Source organism: Nilaparvata lugens, chromosome 3 (assembly GCF_014356525.2).
Source record: "Nilaparvata lugens isolate BPH chromosome 3, ASM1435652v1, whole genome shotgun sequence".
Taxonomy (NCBI): Eukaryota; Metazoa; Arthropoda; class Insecta; order Hemiptera; family Delphacidae; genus Nilaparvata; species Nilaparvata lugens.
In genome coordinates, this window is record NC_052506.1 from 14,459,576 (window position 1) to 14,482,382 (window position 22,807).

Genomic DNA, 22,807 nt, shown 5'->3' on the forward strand with positions numbered 1-22,807 from the left:
GCAATAAATGTTGTTTTGTCTACATTCAAAGTGAGAATGTGAGTTTGTAACCAGTAGTTCGTGATTGACAGCCCTCTATTTGCATTATCATAAGCTTCGTTCCATGGTTCCCCTGTGAAAATTAATGCTGTATCATCTGCAAATGATACTATATTGCAATTTGGTATATTCAGCTTATATAATCATTTACATAAATCAAGAATAATAGAGGTGGAAGTACCGGTCCTTGTGGAAGTCCAAATTCTGAGGTGTGTCTACTGTCAGTTTTTTTGTTGAGGGTGAGGATCTGCTTCCTGTTCGCGAGGTATGAAGCAAAAGGTTTATTGCTGCACCTCTAACACCACAATTTTCTAATTTATTTAACAAATTATGTGTGGAATGGTATCGAATGCTTTTGCAAGATCCAAAAACACTGATATTGTTTTTTTATTATCATTGAAATTACTGCTTATAATTCCGGTTAAGTGGAGAATTGCATTTTTTGTTGATTTTCCTGCCTGGAATCCATACTGAAATTTTTCCTATAAAATTATTTTTATTTAGAAAGTTTGAAAGCCTCATTTTAGTATTTTTCAATTATTTTTGAAATATTAGTAAGAAGACTAATAGGTCGGTAGTTCTCAGGTTTTGACAGATCACCAGATTTAGAATTGGTTTAATCACAGCAATTTTGAAAATTTCGGGGAATACACCATTAATAAAGCATTTGTTAAAAATGAATTCTAGAGGATGTACAATGAAGTTGGAGATTTTTTTAAGACAAGTTCCTGTTATTTCGTCATATCCGGGTGAAGAGTTATTAACAAGAGTGGATATTATTTGTTCTATTTCAATTATATTTGTTGGATGAATGAAAAAACTGTTTCTTGGGGGTTCTGATAGCGGAGGAGGGATGATTATAGCAGTATTTGGGCCATTTTCATTCAATATTTTATCTGCATATTTACGACCCACATTAGCGAAATGTGAATTCAGTACTTCTGGCTCTAAGTTTGGTTCCCTACGTTCGTTTTTAACACCAATTATTTCTCTAATGTAATGCCATGTTTTTTATTATTCCCTTGGCCTCATCAAACTTGCCATCAAAGTAATTTATTTTTGTCTGTTTGATTAATTTATTTAACTTGTTCTATAATTCTTGTATTCTTCTTTCAGTCTGTTATTGAAAGGTTCTTTTATCAGTTTACAGTGCATCTTATCTCGTTTTCTTATACAACTCAAGATTCCATCAGTCATCCATGATTTCAAATGCGTTTTCCTATGACTTATATTATTTTTTTTTTTGTGTTATTTGTAATGTGACCATTCAATGTTTTTATAAATTTCCAGCTAAGATATTCTCATCATTACAGTTAGATAGAAGAATGTTGCTCCAAGTCTCATTTTCAAGGGAAGAAGAAAGATTTGCATAATTTATTATTGATTTTGTTTTATTAAATGCACTATTATTGTTATTACTCAATTTATTATGCCCTATGTGTATGGATGTCCAGTAGTGATCGGTAATAGAAGTTTTCAAGACTGTACCAATTATATCACCAGTATTTGTGTTACAATTTTTGAAAAATATGTGGTCAATACAAGTACTACTCTCACTCAACTCTCTCGTAGGCTTATCTACAAAAGATTTAAATCCATTTAGATGCATAACGCTAAGATATTCACTTGACACATTTCCAACCTCCATATGTTCAAATTCATATCTCCAACAATAATTACATTTCTATCCGTATCAAAATTGATCAATGCTGCATCTAAATTACTTATAAAATCAAAAACGTTTAAAGAAGGAGAACGATAGATGGATATTAGAGTATAATTCTTACTGTCTACCTTGAAATCAATAAACATTGAAGTTGAGTAACCTATAATATCTTCTGATATATGAAATTCAATATTTCTATCCACAAACACACATATTCCATCACTTCTAGTATATCTACCACACTTTGAAACCGTCTGATAACCTTCTATATTAAAATTGCAAAATTGGTCATCAGTAATCCATGTTTCAGTTAAAACAATAATTGAAATCGGACTCTGCTTTCCTTCAGGTAGCAAAGCAGTTGATCGGAATTTTTGTTTATACTTCGTATATTCATATGCAATACATTTTTTTTTTTTTAAAACATCTTTATTGCCCATAAAAACAAAATACAAAATAAAAACTTACAAAAGAATATTCTAGATTATATTAATATATTATGCTATTTTACATATAAATTAAAATTACATGGCACCACCCAGCAAGGGCAAAACCCTGACCGCTGAGTGAGAGTATCAGCTGTTAGACAATATAAAAAATTTATTTACTAATAATCAAAGCTACAAAAAATCGAAGTTAACAATAAATTACTAGTCTAGTAATTATAATATTTGACTGATGTCGAAGAAAAATTTTGTATCACCCACTTATTTATCTGTTCCATCCTCTGTCTACCCCTATTAGAAAGATATTCTGACAATGCATTTGGCATTATATTTATTATTTTGAGCTAAGATACCCCAATTGTCTTATCACTATTGTCAAATCTGAATAGTTAATATTATAATGTTATGAGATGTAACTCTCAGGTTATACATAGAAACGTTATTATTCACTGTAAATTCCTCCTTCCTCATACATGCATAATAGAGAAGTTTCTTTATATAAATTTGACGTACTGTCATCACTTTAAATTCGGCAAATGTTTCACTACTAGAAAAAGCCCTTGGCTTATTAAGAATTGCTTCTATTATCATTTTTTGAAATGTAAAAATTTTATTCATGAAAACATCATACGCTCCTCCCCATACCACTAACCCATATTGCAGCACCGATTGAACATAGGCAAAGTAAAGGACCCTAAGTAATTTAATGTCTAATATTTTACGGACTTTATAAAAGATAAAGGAAATAAATTTTAAGCGTTTACAAATATATTCTATATGAGGCTCCCACTTAAGGTTACAATCAACCATGATGCCCAGATACTTTATAGATTTTTCATTTTTTAGTTTAGGGCATGCACAATCCTTCCATTTTCAAAATCACAATTTGTATGTATTTTTAAATTCATAGCATCATTTGGTTGACCAACTATTGTAGGAGAAAATGTAATATATTTAGTTTTTGATGTATTTATACTCAATGTATTAATATCAAGCCATTGTTTAACCATGGATATTACTCTTTCTGCTCTCGAGTACGTCTCTAACCATGAGCGGTCCTTAACTATTACAGCCGTATCGTCAGCAAAGGAATTATTTTCGAACTATCAATATTTAGTTTAAAGATGTCGTTGATATAGAGTAAAAATAAAATCGGGGACAAGACGGTACCTTGTGGTAATCCAAAGTCGTTAAGTTTTATAGTGTTTGATTTGTAACTGTTGTTATCCGAAATTAATTGTGTCCGATCACTTAAATAATTCTTAAATAATTCAAGGTGGAGTCCTCCAATCCCGTACCTCTCCAATTTTTTTAGTAATTTATTGTGGGGTATGGTATCATAGGCTTTTGCCAGGTCAATCATTATAGCTAGGCATTTGTTGTTATTGGAAGACATGGCTTCAGAAACTTCATTTGTAAAGGCGGCCAGAGCATCCTCAGTATTTTTGTTACTTTGGAAGCCATATTGATCCTTATGAATTATGTTGTGATTGTTTATAAAACCCATCAATCTAGTTTTGATTGCTTTCTCCATTATTTTTGCTAGATTACTGATTAAACTTATGGGTCTATAATTCTCCGGAAGATCAACGTTACCTGACTTGAAAAGCGGTTTAATTCTGGCTGTCTTGAAGCAAATCGGGAATTTACCAGACTCAAAGCATTTATTAATGATGAAACATAAAGGTTCTGCAATCCAAGTAGATATTTTCTTTATTGTAATATTATTGATATGGTCTAGTCCGGGCTTGCTGAATTCTTCAATTTTTTTATAATACATTTAATCTCATCACTCGTAACAGGATTCAGGGTAAAATGTTCATTTATTAATGGGAAGTGGTCGTTGTAATTTCATCACAATCTACATTTATAGCCGGAATTTTACTAGCATATTCTCTACCTACATTTGCGAAAAAATTGTTTAATTTATTGGGGTCAATTTTTATATTATTTCCTTTGTCAGCATTTTTACCAATAATTTCCCTCATAACATTCCATAACTTATTACTATTGTTTTTGTGTTCCTCTAATTTATTTTTATAATAATTTGTTTTAGTGACATTGATCAATTCATTCAACTTATTTCTATAATCTTTAAACTTGTTTTTTAATAAAGTGTTATATGGCTGTTTAATTAGTTTTAATTTCATTGAATCCCTTACATTTATTGACTTGATAAGACTTACCGTCGATAAATTCTTTTAATGCTTTAACAGTGTCCTCGGTATTTTCACTGGAATCACTAGAGTCATTCAAGCTTTCTTTTTTGGTCATGATACAATCCTCGCACTTCCAGGTCGCCTTACGTTGACCTAACTTACGAAGATTTTTGCTGTTTTTCAGTCTCGTACACTCCGGATGAAAGCAATTTTTGCATACACTACACTCAATATATTTGTTAGCACTTTCAAATTCTGAACTGCACTTAAAACAATTTTTCTTCATTTTAGATTAAGTTAAGTTACTGTACTTTTGAAGGTTAAGTACTGAAATTATAGAGAATAGTATACTTTGTTATTTGACAGGAGCCAGCAGACCGAGCTATCGCGATAAGATTAGAAACATCCGTCCGCTATCACGGTCTGAACTGGATTTATTATATTATTATAAATGTTTTAACTATTGAATAATGAACACAAATAATGAAAAGTTTTTTGATCAGCTGTTTTTTGATCACCTTTCTTAGTTCCATGTTAGCGGCTGGAAAGGGTACTCTTTCCGGCCTAGGCCGGAAAGAACCTGTTCTGACGTCAGATGAGAGTCGTCTGCAAACAATGCCTTTCAGATCTATGTAGGGACTGGAAAACAGCTGCTTTCTGTGCAGTGTGGCGAAAAAAAATTGTATGTAATTCGAACGGAAGCTTCTTCATTGCTCTTGTCAAAATTGTTTTGACTCGAGTGATGAAGTCGCGTTTTATGCTCTTAATACATAAATAACTATTATAAAATCAGAAATAGCGACTATTACATCATTTCTTGAAATCAGCATCTATATTTTTTTTTTTTTTGATAAAATAAAAAAGTTTAATCCTTTAGAAAAACACAGAGCTGGTAAGAAAACGACTCTTCACTACAAGTGCTTACCAGATACCCATTCAAAGTTTACTATAATAAAATCAAAATACTATTCACAACAAATTATTTTTATACAATAATGAGTCAAATTGATTGTTTTGAGTTACTTCCAGTGAGGATGGAATGTTTATAGAATGCATATAGTAGCTTAAAACAAGCAGGTACTCTTTTCTATTCCCCAATTATTGAATGCAGTGAGGATACATTCTATACTCTCTGATAACTTGATTCCACCAACAGCTTTTGTCTCAACCTTGATAACAATTTTTCCTTCATGAAGCATTTTTAGGTTTTGCTCACAAAGTATCCTTCCATTTTTCCAGTTTGAATCAACAAATATGGAATCCAAAGCTGTAGGAAGCCGAGATAATTCCCGCAGAAACACTAAGAAATCTGGAAATTCAGCTTCCGAGACCCGTTTCCATCGTTTATTGGAGAGCAACATGCTGAGCGATTGTAAATTTGTTGTGGGTGAGCAGAAAACTGTGATTAAGGGACACAAGCTTCTATTTTCTTTGGCCAGTGAAGTTTTTCAAGCAATGTTCTGTGGAGATTTGAAGGAGACAACCCCAGTTCAAGTTATAGACTTAGAGCCGGAAGGATTTAATGGTATGAAAACATACATATACACTGGTAAGATCAAGTTTACATCAGTCATCCACGCTTTACACACTTACACCGCTGCACGTAAATACATAATCCCAAACCTGCCACAAAAATGTGTAGATTATATTGAGAAAAAACTGAAACCATGCGACGTTTTAGAGTTACAAGACTTTTGTAGACTCAATTGCATCTCTGACTTCGACAATCTGTGTTGTAGAATTATAAACCAGAATACAGGGGAGGTTTTTAGTAGTGCATACTTTCCATCCGCAAGTATGGATGCTGTTGAGTCCATCTTGAAATCCTCCTCTCTAAATGTCAACTCTGAATTGGAGATTTTTATAAATTTCGAGCGATGGGCTTTGGCTGAGATTGAGCGACGTAAAGTTCCAGACGAAGATGTGGCCACGTGTTTTAACAATCTCAAAAAACACATTCGGTTCCTGACAATGAGTGGGGAGGAATTTGTAGAGAGAGTTGAACCATCACCGCTTCTGACTCGTGAAGAGAAGTATGCAATTGCTATCAATAGAATTAGATTCCATCCAAGGGTGACCGCTGAGAGTATATCAATGACTCAGGAGCCGCGAGAAATGGATTTCAATTTGAATGGTTATAAGCACAAGATAATATGCGAGGTTGTGTATGATGAGTTGGAAAACGAAGATTTTCCGATTGTATGTGATAAAATTATTAAAGACCATAGATTCTCAATATTTTGTAGTTTTGCCAGTTCTGATCGCTCAATCTTACTTGGAGTCTCACTGAATTGTGACATTTCATACATTGATAGCTTTCCTAATAGATATACAAAAGTGATAATTATAAAATCAAAATTCAGAGTACTTTCTGTGAGAAATTATTGCAATTATCTATCTCTCCAGAATCAGTATGAATGCGTTGAGCAAGTTCTAAATTTGAAATATGATAGGCATATGAATTGTTTAGCGCCAATACACCCCGACTACTGTCAACAATACCGAAAGACAGTCTCAATGATGAACATTTCTTTATAAATGCCAATGGAAGAAAGATGATCAAAATTGAAGCATTGTTTTCATTTATTTCAGATGGGATCGAGTTTTAAGCTTGAACTTTCTTGTGATCTCCCAATCAGATTTCTTTGTTTGATTCTTACAAATTTCTTCATCCACAAAAAATGCAATGTTGAAATGATTATAAATCCTGTTCAGAGGTTTTAAGTTGAGTTAACATTAGGTTTTTCATAAAAAAATTTGTGAACAATTTTTCGTGAAATAGTAGCTACGGTATGTAAGTATGTAGTAAGTATATAGCTACGGTATGTAAGTATAATAAGTATGGTTATGAGTTTAAGAATATTTGTAATTTGATGTTAAGCTACTCATAGAATTTTTTAGATTGACGACATTATTTATTTTATACAATTTTGTAACATTAATGAGGAATAAAAACTAAATGAGATCCAAAATAAGCAATATTCTTTTCTTTAAGTCACTTGTTTCATTATTTGGTCTGATAATTTTATGAAATATGGACCAACAATAAAACTGATAGGTTTTTGATGGATTATTCTCATATGCTTTACAGATTTCCCCATCTATAGACATTTCTCAATATTATTATGACTTTCATTCAAGTTTCAATCTTCTGATAGAGGTAGTATTGGGATTTCTCAATATAATATTATGGGTCCTTAAGTAATAATATCGGGGGACCGAGCTTTGCTCTGTAGTGTAAAAGCATAGAAAATTTGTAACAAAAAATTGAATCTTTAGTTTATATTCATTTATTCATTTTCTCAGTCGTACAATTATTTTTTCCTACAGTTACATTGAAAAGTGGCCATTGCTGCACTGATTACAGAACGCAAAGAATCACTTTTTCGCTCTAGTGCGGGAATAGTATATTTCGCACCTAGGGCCGAAAATGAGATATTTCCGGCTCGAAATCGGTTTTTAAGTCCGAGGCCGTAGGCCGAGGACTAGAAAAGATTGAGAGCCGGAAATACATTTTTGCCCATGGTGCGAACGCTATTTTTCGCCACACCCAAAAAAAACTTCCCAATATATAAGAAATTAAAAAATAAATAAAATTCAAACAGCCTATTTTGATAGTTTGAATCTTGGTATGACAACTTTTACTGTCAATTAATTTCAATATTACTAATTAATAATTTACAATAATGACCATATTTTTATACTATTAATATTAGGCGTGAGCTTTGCGCCCGGTGCAATATCATGGATAGATGGATGAATAGAATTTTCATTACTATTTTGAAATAATGTGATGAAAAAATTAATATAATTGCATATTTCACAGTTTTGTCTCAAAATATATCTAAAAAATTGATTGAAATTTAAATTACGGTAACTAATATAAAAAATAGGTAATAAAAGTCGAAATTCATCGACAAAAAAAAAAGTCATTGACCGAGACTCGAACCTAGATCATGTTTGTTATTCACTGAGCTTAGAGGTCTGACTTACGCCTTTATGCTCTCGGCCATTCCGTACTGTTGAACGATGGGGCCTGACTGATAACCCTTAGCATACACATAATACTGTAATACTAGACTTCTAAAAAAGTTTACTTCACTCCTAAAAAGCGTACCGACTAAACGTACAACAGACTTTGCTCATGACTTATATTATTAAAATTAATATTATTATCTGTCTCACAATAGAATTTTCACTCTGAATTAAGTCAGATAACGTAGGCTATGTAGGCTACTATAATAATAATAGAGTATAGCGCAAATTTGAAGCCGGTTTGCTGGCATTTTCACAACAAAATATTGCTCTGAAAATAGTTAAATCATAGAGAAAACATTCGAAGATTCAATCTTGAGTGGGCCTAATGTTTTCTCTATATGGTTTAATATTGAAGAAAATTTATCTAAAAGTTTCAATAATGAATTATGGAAAAATTACTAGGAATTTTTCAGTCAAGGCTGAGTTTCACCAGTAGGCTTACCTTAAACTTCAGATCTGTGCTGTATTTGCTTATTATTATTGTTGATTGTATTGCATTAAGAAGTGGAATTCGATAATAAAAAAGAAACAATTATTACTCTACCTCACTTTTAAATATTGATACAATTATTGTACTTTGAATTCAAATTCAATTCTTCACTTTTAAATATGTACCTTTCTGACAATGGACAATGTAGCCAACATTATATTGTTGAGGCTATGGAGATATATCATCGTATTCTATTGTTTGATATCAAAAACACAATAATAAATATTAAATTATGAAACAGTAATTTATAAAATATATAGTGTTGTGTTGTGTTTGGTCAGGAGAACTAAAGTTTGTCTGACCGCCAGCTAGTGCTAGTCCATTTAGCATTATCCAATGTGCACCGTGTGGGGGCGGACTAGCGTTACACATACTACTTCCCATCTCAATAAAACATTTTGAGGTTAGAAAATATTTGTAGACTTACCTTTAAAATTTCTTTATGAGAATTCACTTAAAAAAAAATTTTTTTTTTTTCTTTTCAACCTTCAGAAATAGTTGACATCAAATAATATAAGGCATAAAACTATCCAAAAAGGGAATTGAAAATAAAATTATGTTAAAAGTAGGACTTTGAAAATTTTCATCTCCGTTGCTAAGGTAAATAGAGTAAATAGTAAGGTAAGGTAAATAGTAGTTCGGTGATTAGGTAGGTATTCTAAGATTATTTGCACCAGTTCTAGTATGGTAAGCATCTATCCTCCTCACATCGGACACAAATTTAAAATCATTTTTGAAATAATTGGGATTGCCATAATTATGTTAAAGTACCTCTTACAAGTTTGATTATTCTGAAACGTCTCTGATCGGGAAGCTTTGACGTCTGCAATCTCGTAAGCCACCGGTTAGGACGGCAATTACAGCCTTAGATTCAGGTTTCCGTATAACTGAGGCCTGGCAACAAGCGTGGTCAGCAAAGCAGAACATTGACATCCCATTTGTAACCAAAAGGCCACCAGGCTTCGATTTGCCTCGTAAAACATGGTCGGCATTGAATAGGGTACGAACTCATCATGGTAGATGTGCCTATCTGATGCATAAGTGGGGGAAGGCTGACTCCCCTTTCTGTGAGTGTGGAGCAGTCCAGACTGTGAGACACATAGTGGAGGAATGTCCCAGATCAGCATACACAGGTGCACATGAAGATTTCCTGGTGGCTAATCCAGCATCAATAGCCTACTTAAATACCCTGGAAGCATGCCTCTAATTTCCAGGTCAAAAGTGACTAAGATATTTTCATTCGATTTATATATGAATTTTCTATTGTTTTCTTTTTTTTTCGAATTTTGTGATCATAAATGTGTTGTGTATACTGCCATACGCTAAATAAATAAAATAAATAAAATATATTATTATAGACATAATACCGCAATTCACGATACATACCTTTCTGACAATGGACAATGTAGCCAACATTATATTGTTGATGCTATGGAGATATATCATCGTATTCTATTGTTTGATATCAAAAACACAATAATAAATATTAAATTATGAACAGTAATTTATAAAATATATATTATAGACATAATACCGTGATTCACGATACATAATTATATAGATTATTACAGTCATTATGAGATTCTCTCTCTATGATTTGTGTGAGATCGGACACGATCAGCTGTTATTCAAGGTCATTTTACAGCCCTAGGGCCGTAAAGTTTTACCGGCCTGGTCGGAAAACAATCACTTTCGGCCTCCATATGACGCACGTAAACCAGCTCATTACATCCAAGTGTGGCGAAAAAATTTTTTCTGCACTCCAGATTTGCAACATGGCAACACAAAATAGTTAGTAGGTTATATGGAGCAACAGTGCAGCAAAATCAAAATGAAGTTGGTAACAGTGACTGCTGTGGCTGCTATAGTGAGCAGAGGTGCAATGAAGCACAACGAGCAAATTATTAATTAGATATTATAACCAAGGACAACGAGGACTTTAGGATTTTAGGATTAAGGTTTTTATCAATAATACATTTGAAAAAAGAAAAACAGAAAAACATTTGATGGATTTCAGGCAATTTTACCCATAATTACCCACTTCTCATATTCAATGGTAACTGTAGGAAAAACTTAATGTGAAATACGTGCGCAAAGCTCCTCTGCTGCACTCAATAAACCATTCCGCCCTCGCCTACGGCTCGGGCGTAAACGTTTCTTTCGGTGCAGCAAACTGTTATTTTGCGCACTAGTTGCACAAATAACTATTTCGCCACACTTGGATGTAATGAGCTGGTTTACGTGCGTCATATGGAGGCCGAAAGTGATTGTTTGTTCTCCGACCAGGCCGGTAAAACTTTACGGCCCTAGGGCTGTAAAATGACCTTGAATAACAGCTGATCGTGTCCGATCTCACAAATCTTAGAAAGATAATCGCATAACGACTGTAATAATCTATATAATTATGTATCGTGAATCGCGGTATTATGTCTATAATATATTTTATAAATTACTGTTTCATAATTTAATATTTATAAATAGCCTCAACAATATAATGTTGGCTGCATTGTCCATTGTCAGAAAGGTACGTATCGCTAGTATTTAAAAGTGAAGCATCAAATTTGAAATCAAAGTACAATAATTGTATCAATATTTAAAAGTAATAATAATTATTAACAATATTATTGTTTCTTTTTATTATCGAATTACACTTCTTAATGCAATACAATCAACAATAATAATAAGAAAATACAGCAGAGTTCTGAAGTTTAAGGTAAGCCTACTGGTGAAACTCATCCTTGACTGAAAATTCCTAGTAATTTTTCCGAAATTCATTACTAAAACTGTTAGATAATATTTTTCTTCAATATTAAACCATGAAGAGAAAACGTTAGGCCCACTCAATATTTTCAGAGCAATATTTTGTTGTGAAAATGCCGGCAAGCCGGCTTCAAATTGGCCGCTATACACTATATTATAGTAGTAGCCTTGATACACTACCTGACTTAATTCAGAGTGAAAATTTTATTGTGAGACAGATAATATATTAATTTTAATAATATAAGTCATGAGCCAAAGTCTGTTGTATGCTTTTTAGGAGTGAAGTAAACTTTAGAAGTCTAGTTTACAGTACAGTATTACATGTCTGCTAAGTCTTATGAGTCAGGCCCCTACGTTCAACAATACACAATGGCCGAGAGCGTAATACATCAGTACTCATAATTCGGTGATTAACATGATCAAGGTTCGAGTCTCTGTCAATGACATTTTTATTTGTTGATGAATTTCGAATTTTATTAGCTATTTTTTATATTAGTTACTGTACTTACTTTTTTTAAAAATTTCAATCAATTTTTTCGATATATTTGAGTAATTTGAGACAAAACTGTGAAACATGCAATTATATTAATTTTTTTCATCACATTATTTCAAAATAGTAATGAAAATTCTATTCATCCATTTATCCATGAGATATTGCACCAGGCGCTTTGCGCTTTGCGCCCAGTGCATATCCCATGGATAAATGGATGAATTATTATTTATTTTGGAAGTATTATTTATAATACTGTATTATAAGGCCAGATTGCACAAAAGTCTGTTGAATATTTGAGATTAAATGTCATGAGAACCAATCAGAATAGCCTGTAAATACAAACAATTTGAATGTACATTTGACCTCTCAGAAAAAAGTAGTAGAATCTGCTAGAGGATTCATGTTCTCAAACAATCATAACTGCACATTCAACTTCTATTTAAATAATAAAGAATAAAATAATAGAGATTTGTTGTATAAAAAGTATAATGATTGTATAATTTATTTTACGTGAGAAACAAAGAATTAACTGTCAATAATGCTTATTTTTTATAATTTAATATGTATTTATGTATCTAGTATAATTAAATAGGTATTTAAACTATCAATAAATGATCATTTCTATAACTTGATATGAATTATTTGTAGTTTTGATACCGAACAATAGAATACAATGATACTATCATAACCTCATTAACATTGTATGATTTATAGTAGCATAACCTTAAAATTTTGCTTTCAAAATTGCCAACTTAACATTATTATTATAAATTTTTTTTTTTTTGGTGTGGCGAAAAGTAGTGTTTGCAACACGGGCAAAAATGTTTTTCTGGCTCTCGAACGCTTCAAGTTCTTGACTTCGTCTTGAACTTGAAAACCGCGATCTCGAGCCGGAAAACGTACATTTTCGACCCTAGGTGCGAAATATACTATTACAGTAGTTATTTGAGGAGGCACAACAGGCTTATGCCCAAAACTGTTCCTTTTCAAAATTTATACTACAGTACAAATCAAAATCTAGGTTGAGCTACTATCGCTCATCAAAAAAAAAAAAACAATTTATCCACACTTCAAAAAACAAACACATCATCAATTATTACAAATAGATACACTATGAATTCGATTTAGAATGGTATATCATGTTTGCTACAATATTTGTTAATATACTATGCTGTACTATTCTACACTAACAGCATCTAGTTACTATTTTGGACTTTCTGAAATAAACATGTTTTCGAGAAAAAGAGTAATAAACGATAATAAGTTTTGTTGAATTTTTCTTCTCGTGAGATCAGCTGGATGATCCCAAACATGCACTCGTTCACTCTCTTCCATAAATGTTCGTACAGATAAACGCGCCGCGAACATGAGCAATTCATTTTTAATCAGCTGACTATATCTGCATTACTACAGAAACGGTGAGATACAGATATAAAAAGCTTGGTCTCAGCTGATTAAAAGTTAATTGCTCATGTGGGGTCGCGTAAATCTGTACGCACCTTTACGGTATTGACAGACGACAAAATTTCCATCTGTTTTTCCAAGGACGTATTTATCCTTCTAATGTCCTTCAGCGAGTTATCCCAGGGTTAAGACCTAGTGCAATCGAATTTTCATATCACAAACCTACTTTGTTCCAAATTTCGTGAGAATCGTTAGCCATTTTCAAGATCCAGTCAGATACAGATATATAAACATATAAGCAGGAATTGCTCGTTCAATAGTATAGGATTCCATTGATGAGTCATAATCAATCAAAGAATTTAGAATATTATGCTAATTTACCAGATGAATTAATCTTACCAAATCAGTACAGACTTGAGCACCACAAACACGCGAATTTCTTTCCATCAGCTGATGGTAAGCTTACTATATCTGTATTTGCACAGTGAGATACAGATATAAAAAGCTTGGTCTCAGCTGATAAAAAGTTGAATGCGAGTGTTCGTGGCGCATGAGTCTGTACGCTCCTTATAGAATAAGCATACTGAAAAATCTCAGGGGTACTACAAGATTTTCATATTGTTTTTATTAATCTGAAAACTTTCTCTATGGTGTTTATAGGCGATAAACTTTTAGTGAATAAGAAATAAATTATGATGTTTTTTGAAGAGAGAATAATATTCGTGGAAATTGGATAGATATTTATTATATAGAATAAATATAGATTATAAAGATTATATAGATATTTATATTTATATATTGTGGTGCTCTTCCTGAGGGAGTCACTCTCACCTCTAAGGACAGGACAACACACGTAGGGTGATGTAATGCTGTATTTAAATGCCTCACGTTGGGCCGGCAAATCATGTGGAGCGGTATTTGATGGCTTCACACATGTAGAGTGAATCTTGTACTGAGTCAATGGTGTAGCGGCTATAAATTTTGTAATTGCGTGCGTGGACGCTGAATGTACACCAGACTGATTGATTCACTACAAGATTCAATACAATTGTCGGAATCGCGGGAGGCCTAACACTCGCTCACCCTTGATTCTTCTAATGACAGATTGTATAATGATGAAATTTTTATAAGTAGTGTAGCGGACGCTAAACACTGAATACGGATACCTTAAAATTATTACCTGTGAAGAATGAGCATACAAAATCATACAGGTCGAGCAAAAATCCCGATGCAGCTAATTTACGGGACTGCGTCTCTAATAAGTTCTGAAGGATTAAAAATACGGTATTTGAACCAAATATCGTTCAGAATATACTTCGAGAACAGAGTCTTGTCGGGTTTTAAGCTCTATTGTAGGAATTTATATGATCTATGGCTGCCTCTGCTGTACAATTGATGCTTCGTTCCTAAGTCGAGGTAGGTAACAGATAAAAGCTGATGTATGAGCAGGTAAGGACAAAGAATAAATATCTCGATCTGACCCCACTCGCTACATCCACTTAGACCTGTTCCAATATCCAGCTTGATTCAATTATTCCAATGATCGTATTTGATTGGTTCTTGATGATATAGAACGTATCAGACACAATAATTGACAGGCTTAAGAATAATCGAACTCAGAAAGCGAATTAACAAAACTGAAATATATTATAATAAAATATGTAATCATACAGTGCAGATTCAGAATTGATTTACAGGTTGATAATAATTTAGCATTAACAAAAGGAGTTAAAAATGTTCTTGTGCTTGCATGATACCATGCATGATTCGACAGAATTTTACAATTGATAAAATCTAACAGTTTGAAAAAATAGTGAAAAATGAATTATAGAAAATATTTTTTAAAATGTTCGGGGTCGTGGTTCGGGCAGCGGAGGATAGTTAATCAACTACAAATTCTTATAAATTAAATGTGAATAAATTCTAGGCTCTTAAATGCTAAAGCGCTTGTCGGCGTGGCCAATAATTTAACAAAGGAAAATTTATGTTTTTCTGCACTGAAATATTTTTCGAAGCGTAGATTGGGGCCCCTTTTAAAACTTATAACTCACGTGAATTTCCTTGGCGGTCGTGGTTTTCTTCTTTAGATCAAAAATCGTTTGATCGGCGGCAATCCAGGCTTTGGTTTCAGCACGTGGGGAATTTTAATTTAAATATCTCCTTCACCAAATTAATTCAGGGATAATTTACTTTAAGCTTTTAAATTTATCGATTGGTGAAAACAGAAATTTACAAATAACAAATAAATTGGCCTAAAAATATCGGCTCACAAATAGAACATTTAAAATCGAACAAGAAATTTTCACAAATAGGTCTTTGGTAACTATAAAAGAGATCTACACGGTAAGGATTTCAAAAGGGAAGTGCTGCTCTTTTCTCTAAGCTTTTAGGCTAGACCTTGCTTCTCAGAATCTCAATGTAATAATTTGCATAAAAATTTGCCATTGGTAGAACGCTTGTGACGTAAACATGACGTCAGTGGCAAGCAGTAGAATACAATTCCTTTAATTACAATAATAATTTAATTTATGTAATTCTTAAAACTGCTTAATCTTCTAGACATAGTTTCTCTCATACAATGTACATGTGCTAGTGTAACTGATAAGGCAGGGTTGGTGTCTGATAATAGATTAACATGTGTTGCTTTCAAACGATCACCTTCTTGGTGCTATTTCTATGCACTGTGATTGGCTTAGACCTGCCAAAGAGATTTAATTACCATGTGGTTCAGTTGAATTAAATCGTTAATGAATTAATACTCTTGTACAATTTTTATTAGGTTTGAGATTGTTATAATTAATTTCTGCCATTTTATCAATAATATAATTTCATGCTATGACCTATTTAGTTACAATAAGACCTGACATATAATATAATTTCTTAAATAATAAATAATTTCAACGATAACACATACATTTTATTTTTTTATTTGAAATTCTTGGTCCTTTATTGATAGTTTTATAATTTTTAGAGATGATATTTTACCTTGCATGAAAACCGGCATGACATTTGATAATACTTTGAATCAGTCAGCTGCGTTCGAACTGTTTTAAAAACATCTGATCGATAGTAAACAAAGTGTAACCTCAAAATCAGTGAGCGATTCATAAATAATCTGCGCTTTATTTGCAAAATAATTATAATTTTATTGAATAATTTTCCTAGAAAAATATTCAGTACAAAACGGTACTCTTATCTAATATACAGTTATTGATAAGTAAGCTTTATCGCTCGGTCGCTAACTATTCCTTTAGCAAATTCTTTCATTTTAAAAGGTAATCACAATTTTTCTCTCTTTTCATGAGATCTATTTGAAAGATTCATCACACAAAAGCCCCCAGGATATTTTAAATAGGTAATTGGGAGACGAGTCGAAACAATGACTATTTGAAAAATCCGATATTGTGATGAATACACTATTTCATCTCCTTACTTCTACGAAAACTCAACACTTAACACTAAAAACATATATCGTGCACTTTTGGCTACGAGAAAAAAATAATTGATTGTTCCTTCCATTGGATACAATCGAAATACAATAATTAATGAGGTCTCTTTGGATCCTTCATTAAAACAACTCCACAACTTCCATTCACGGTGGCTTATGAGCAGACCCATAACTATAACAAATATACAAAATTTCACATATTACTTCTTAAGATTTGAACAGTATTTGCAACAAATATAGACTTTCATCATTTTTTTGTAGTTATTACAGGTTTCGACTCTTTATTCTGGCTTTTACATAAATTGGGTGAGAGTGTGATTTTACTTCGGTGACTTGACAATCGTCTACCGTTTGACTCGAGCAATTTCTTATTTGCGCTTAGTACGTTGCGTACAAACAGGGTTACACTTGAAATGGCTTTCTTGATTTTTATCAATGTTGGTTACAAATATTAAGTTTTACATTTATCAATTTGAATTTCAATTCATGATCTTTTGTTGCAACAGTAATAAATTTCACATTTGAAGGTAAGAATTTCATTTTCTTTTTAGCTTTTTTAGCAATACATTTATATGACACAGAACATGCGCATTTCGTGCAAATTAACATAAATATATATTTTTGGTTGCGTTTTTTACTTATAATTCCACATTAAATAATATGTTACATTAATTGAATAACGATATTGCTTGGATTCTATTAACATTGACTCTAGGATTTCGTACACATTGGTTGGTGGGACGAAGAAAATTATCGGACAGGCTTTGGTTCTGAATAGATTTTTCTATTGATTCTGTATTTTGAGGTTATATTGACGTATTTTTTCAAATAAACTTTGTTTATTTTCTTTCCTCCTATTCACTACTAACTTCATCTGATTTCTAATTTACAATTATTTTCTGTGGATAATACAATTTTTGTTTTTGTTTTCCAGTTGGGCGGATATAACTAGGCGATTGTTTCTGTGATGATTGTAACATGAGGCAGATGGCTTGATCAGGTTGGTAAATTTTTAGAGTTGTTTTGTAGTTTTATTTTCTTCTGTTATTAAAGTTGATAATAATTCCTTCATTTGAAGTGGATTGTTGTTTATTAGATGAGATGCGGCGAAGTTTAGGTTATGTTGATTAGGCGGCAGTAGAAAGATGCTAGTCTGCAAAGATTTGATTTAATGGGTAGGCTATGACTATGAAGAAGTTTGATAGTTGATGTATTCACGAATGTAATTTTTCAGTTAATCCGAAATTATTTTCTCCTCAAGCCCCCATCTAAATTTGATTTCTGATTTATTTCAAGGTTTCCGTTCCAATTTGCAACTATCCGTTTTACTAAACTCGGCTTAAAACGAATGTGCCGGTGGTGTAGATCGATTCTTACAAACTCGTTTCCTCTTTGTTGGCCGGTAACATGCAGTTTGATATCCTTAAATCTGACATGCCGGTGGTGTCTGTGGGTTCTTCTAAATTATATTTTCCTTTTCTGCATGCCGGTGTACAGTTTGTTTGATTTTAACCGGACATGACTGCGGTGGTTGTAGGTTCTTCTGGATATCGTCTTCCTTTTTCCTTGCATGTTGGTAGGAACCGTGATGTAAGATTTTAGCCTAACATGACGGCGGTGTAGATAAATTTTTCTTGAGACCATTTTTCTTTTCCGTGGAGCTGCTATTTTACTTGTGTGTGGTTTTGATTTAGAGGTTTTTATTTTCAGTTGTGATTTTGACTTGTTGTGAATTTCTGTTTCATTTCTATTGTTTAGGTGACTATCTTCATGAATGCTGGGTTTATATGTTGCAGGCGCTGTCCTCGGTGGATGGACGGTGATGTGGGCGGTCGGCGGTCCGGGCTGCTCTTCTACGCGGCGGGCAACGTCCTTGGACTCCTGGTGTCCAGCGCGCGGTGGTACGGGCTGTCCCTCTACCTGATGGATGTCGTCCTCGGCCTGGCGGGTGATGTCGGCTGGTCCCTCTCGGCGTTCTGCGGGGTGCGGCGCGACTTCAATCCTGACATTCTCGGTGGGTTGGTTTTCCATACATGTGTTATGTTCGCTTGCTTGTTTGACTTTAACCACCTTTATTGTATCCTTCTCCACATGTATACGTTTCTTAATGCTGACTTCGACGCTGATTTTTCCCATATGCATATCTTCGGATATCCTATCCAATCGGTTATTCGTTTCTAAAATTGATTTATCCAGACACTCAGCTAATTTTTTGATGGTTTTATCTGTGTCACGGAATGCTCCATCCATCCGCTGACTCAATTTCTCCAAACCCTGTTCATTTGTCTTCTTTGCTTCTTGAATTTCCTTATTCAGCTTGTTTATTGCTTCATTGGTTTGCTTGTTGTCTTTCTTTACCTCTTGAATTTCCTTCTTTAATTCTTCCTTTGCTTGTTTATTGTCTTCTTTTATTTCTTGAATTTCCTTCTTTAATTCTTCCCTTGCTTGTTTATTGTCTTCTTTTAATTCTTCCTTTGTTTGTTTGTTGTCTTCCTTCATTTGTTCCTGTCCTTTAATCATATTGTTCATTGCTTCCAGTAGGGCGCTCATATCTGGCATGGAGGTGGGTGCACATCTAACGGTCATCCGCTGGTTCTTCATCCGAGCAACAGTGCGAGAAATGGGAGTTCCTGTTTCTGGGGCGTCGTCGTCCGTATGCTCTCCCGATGTTTCGTCCTCCGGCTCTTGGGCTGCCGACGGATCTTCCACTAGGATGCAGCTCTCCTCCACCTGTGTCGAAGATAAATCATCCAGTACATTGGGATGGAAATCGGCGGCTGCGGTGACGGATGCGGATGGCGGCGAACAATCGGGTGAGATGTCCTCGGTGTCCGACAGACTTGGATTGACCTGGTCGTTTCCTGCCATGGTTTGTGAGAGAATAACGCGACGAACGTGTGCGGTGAATAAAAAACGTGAAAGTGTTGTGATATACAAAATAATTAATAAGAAATCCAATAGAAATTGCTATAGCTTCGTAGTGAGTGAAATACAGAAAAAAGTGGTTTAACAATGTGCTCAGTGATAAAATGAGTCAAGTTAGCAATATCGTTAACATAAAAATGACACGAACATACAGGATACACAGTGAACACTTATGCGGTAATACAGGTACGCCTCTTATAATTTATTATTACTATTATTATAAATATTTTACTTTTATAATTTCTTGCCGCAATTCTATATATAGGGCTAGTATTCTTTGCAAAATTTTATATAAAAGCAGCAGTGTTCTGTTTGAATTATTCCGCAATATATCCGTGATTTAATTTTACTTCCCTCTTTATGTTTTAAAAATTTAAAAATATAAATAACTTCAATCCTCTTTTCTGTAAATTTTTTAAATTGTTTCAATATAGACCTAATATTCTTCAAATAATATGACCTTTCTTATGGTATTTCTTAAACCTATGACTTATAGTATGACCAATTTTCGAATAACACGATAATAAAATTCTGAGTTCGATTTTTTCTCTAAAAATTCATCAATCGATAAATTTCTTTTCTGTTCAAAAATTGGGTATGGTACTTCTTGTTATTTTATATAATAGTGAACAGTTAATATTAAAATTCGAAAAAATTCACAACCATGAATTTTTCAAAAAATTTTCCCGTTGTCAGCGCTATAGTATACTGAGCAACTAAATAATCCTCGCAGTCGATTATCCACCTCTTCAATGCCCCACGTTGGGCGCCAAATCATGTGGTGCTCTTCCTGAGGGAGTCACTCTCACCTCTAAGGACAGGACAACACACGTAGGGTGATGTAATGCTGTATTTAAATGCCTCACGTTGGGCCGGCAAATCATGTGGAGCGGTATTTGATGGCTTCACACATGTAGAGTGAATCTTGTACTGAGTCAATGGTGTAGCGGCTATAAATTTTGTAATTGCGTGCGTGGACGCTGAATGTACACCAGACTGATTGATTCACTACAAGATTCAATACAATTGTCGGAATCGCGGGAGGCCTAACACTCGCTCACCCTTGATTCTTCTAATGACAGATTGTATAATGATGAAATTTTTATAAGTAGTGTAGCGGACGCTAAACACTGAATACGGATACCTTAAAAGTATTACCTGTGAAGAATGAGCATACAAAATCATACAGGTCGAGCAAAAATCCCGATGCAGCTAATTTACGGGACTGCGTCTCTAATAAGTTCTGAAGGATTAAAAATACGGTATTTGAACCAAATATCGTTCAGAATATACTTCGAGAACAGAGTCTTGTCGGGTTTTAAGCTCTATTGTAGGAATTTATATGATCTATGGCTGCCTCTGCTGTACAATTGATGCATTCGTTCCTAAGTCGAGGTAGGTAACAGATAAAAGCTGATGTATGAGCAGGTAAGGACAAAGAATAAATATCTCGATCTGACCCCACTCGCTACATCCACTTAGACCTGTTCCAATATCCAGCTTGATTCAATTATTCCAATGATCGTATTTGATCGGTTCTTGATGATATAGAACGTATCAGACACAACAATTGACAGGCTTAAGAAATAATCGAACTCAGAAAGCGAATTAACAAAACTGAAATATATTATAATAAAATATGTAATCATACAGTGCAGATTCAGAATTTGATTTACAGGTTGATAATAATTTAGCATTAACAAAAGGAGTTAAAAATGTTCTTGTGCTTGCATGATACCATGCGTGATTCGACAGAATTTTACAATTGATAAAATCTAACAGTTTTGAAAAAATAGTGAAAAATGAATTATAGAAAATATTTTTTAAAATGTTCGGGGTCGTGGTTCAGGCAGCGGAGGATAGTTAATCAACTACAAATTCTTATAAATTAAATGTGAATAAATTCTAGGCTCTTAAATGCTAAAGCGCTTGTCGGCGTGGCCAATAATTTAACGAAGAAAAATTTATGTTTTTCTGCACTGAAATATTTTCGAAGCGTAGATTGGGGCCCCTTTTAAAACTTATAACTCACGTGAATTTCCTTGGCGGTCGTGGTTTTCTTCTTTAGATCAAAAATCGTTTGATCGGCGGCAATCCAGGCTTCGGTTTCAGCACGTGGGGAATTTTAATTTAAATATCTCCTTCACCGAATTAATTAAGGGATAATTTACTTTAAGCTTTTAAATTTATCGATTGATGAAAACAGAAATTTACAAATAACAAATAAATTGGCCTAAAATATCGGCTCACAAATAGAACATTTAAAATCGAACAAGAAATTTTCACAAATAGGTCTTTGGTAACTATAAAAAGAGATCTACACGGTAAGGATTTCAAAAGGGAAGTGCTGCTCTTTTCTCTAAGCTTTTAGGCTAGACCTTGCTTCTCAGAATCTCAATGTAATAATTTGCATAAAAATTTGCCATTGGTAGAACGCTTGTGACGTAAACATGACGTCAGTGGCAAGCAGTAGAATACAATTCCTTTAATTACAATAATAATTTAATTTATGTAATTCTTAAAACTGCTTAATCTTCTAGACATAGTTCCTCTCATACAATGTACATGTGCTAGTGTAACTGATAAGGCAGGGTTGTTGTCTGATAATAGATTAACATGTGTTGCTTTCAAACGATCACCTTCTTGGTGCTATTTCTATGCACTGTGATTGGCTTAGACCTGCCAAAGAGATTTAATTACCATGTGGTTCAGTTGAATTAAATCGTTAATAAATTAATATTCTTGTACAATTTTTATTAGGTTTGAGATTGTTATAATTAATTTCTGCCATTTTATCAATAATATAATTTCATGCTATGACCTATTTAGTTACAATAAGACCTGACATATAATATAATTTCTTAAATAATAAATAATTTCAACGATAACACATACATTTTATTTTTTTATTTGAAATTCTTGATCCTTTATTGATAGTT

General features: G+C 33.3%; 1 protein-coding gene across 1 annotated transcript; it reads left to right on the plus strand.

The window, feature by feature from the left end:
• The first annotated feature begins 5,422 nt into the window (after positions 1 to 5,422).
• LOC120350333 (BTB/POZ domain-containing protein 3-like) lies at positions 5,423 to 7,441 on the plus strand. The gene has a single exon (XM_039423002.1). The coding sequence runs from the start codon at positions 5,565 to 5,567 to the stop codon at positions 6,846 to 6,848; it is 1,284 nt and encodes a 427-aa protein (XP_039278936.1). The 5' UTR covers positions 5,423 to 5,564; the 3' UTR covers positions 6,849 to 7,441.
• Positions 7,442 to 22,807: the final 15,366 nt, after the last annotated feature.

Bases quoted from the DNA above. Each gene is read 5' to 3' on its own strand.
- LOC120350333 (XM_039423002.1), top strand. From the start codon at position 5,565: ATGGAATCCAAAGCTGTAGGAAGCCGAGATAATTCCCGCAGAAACACT.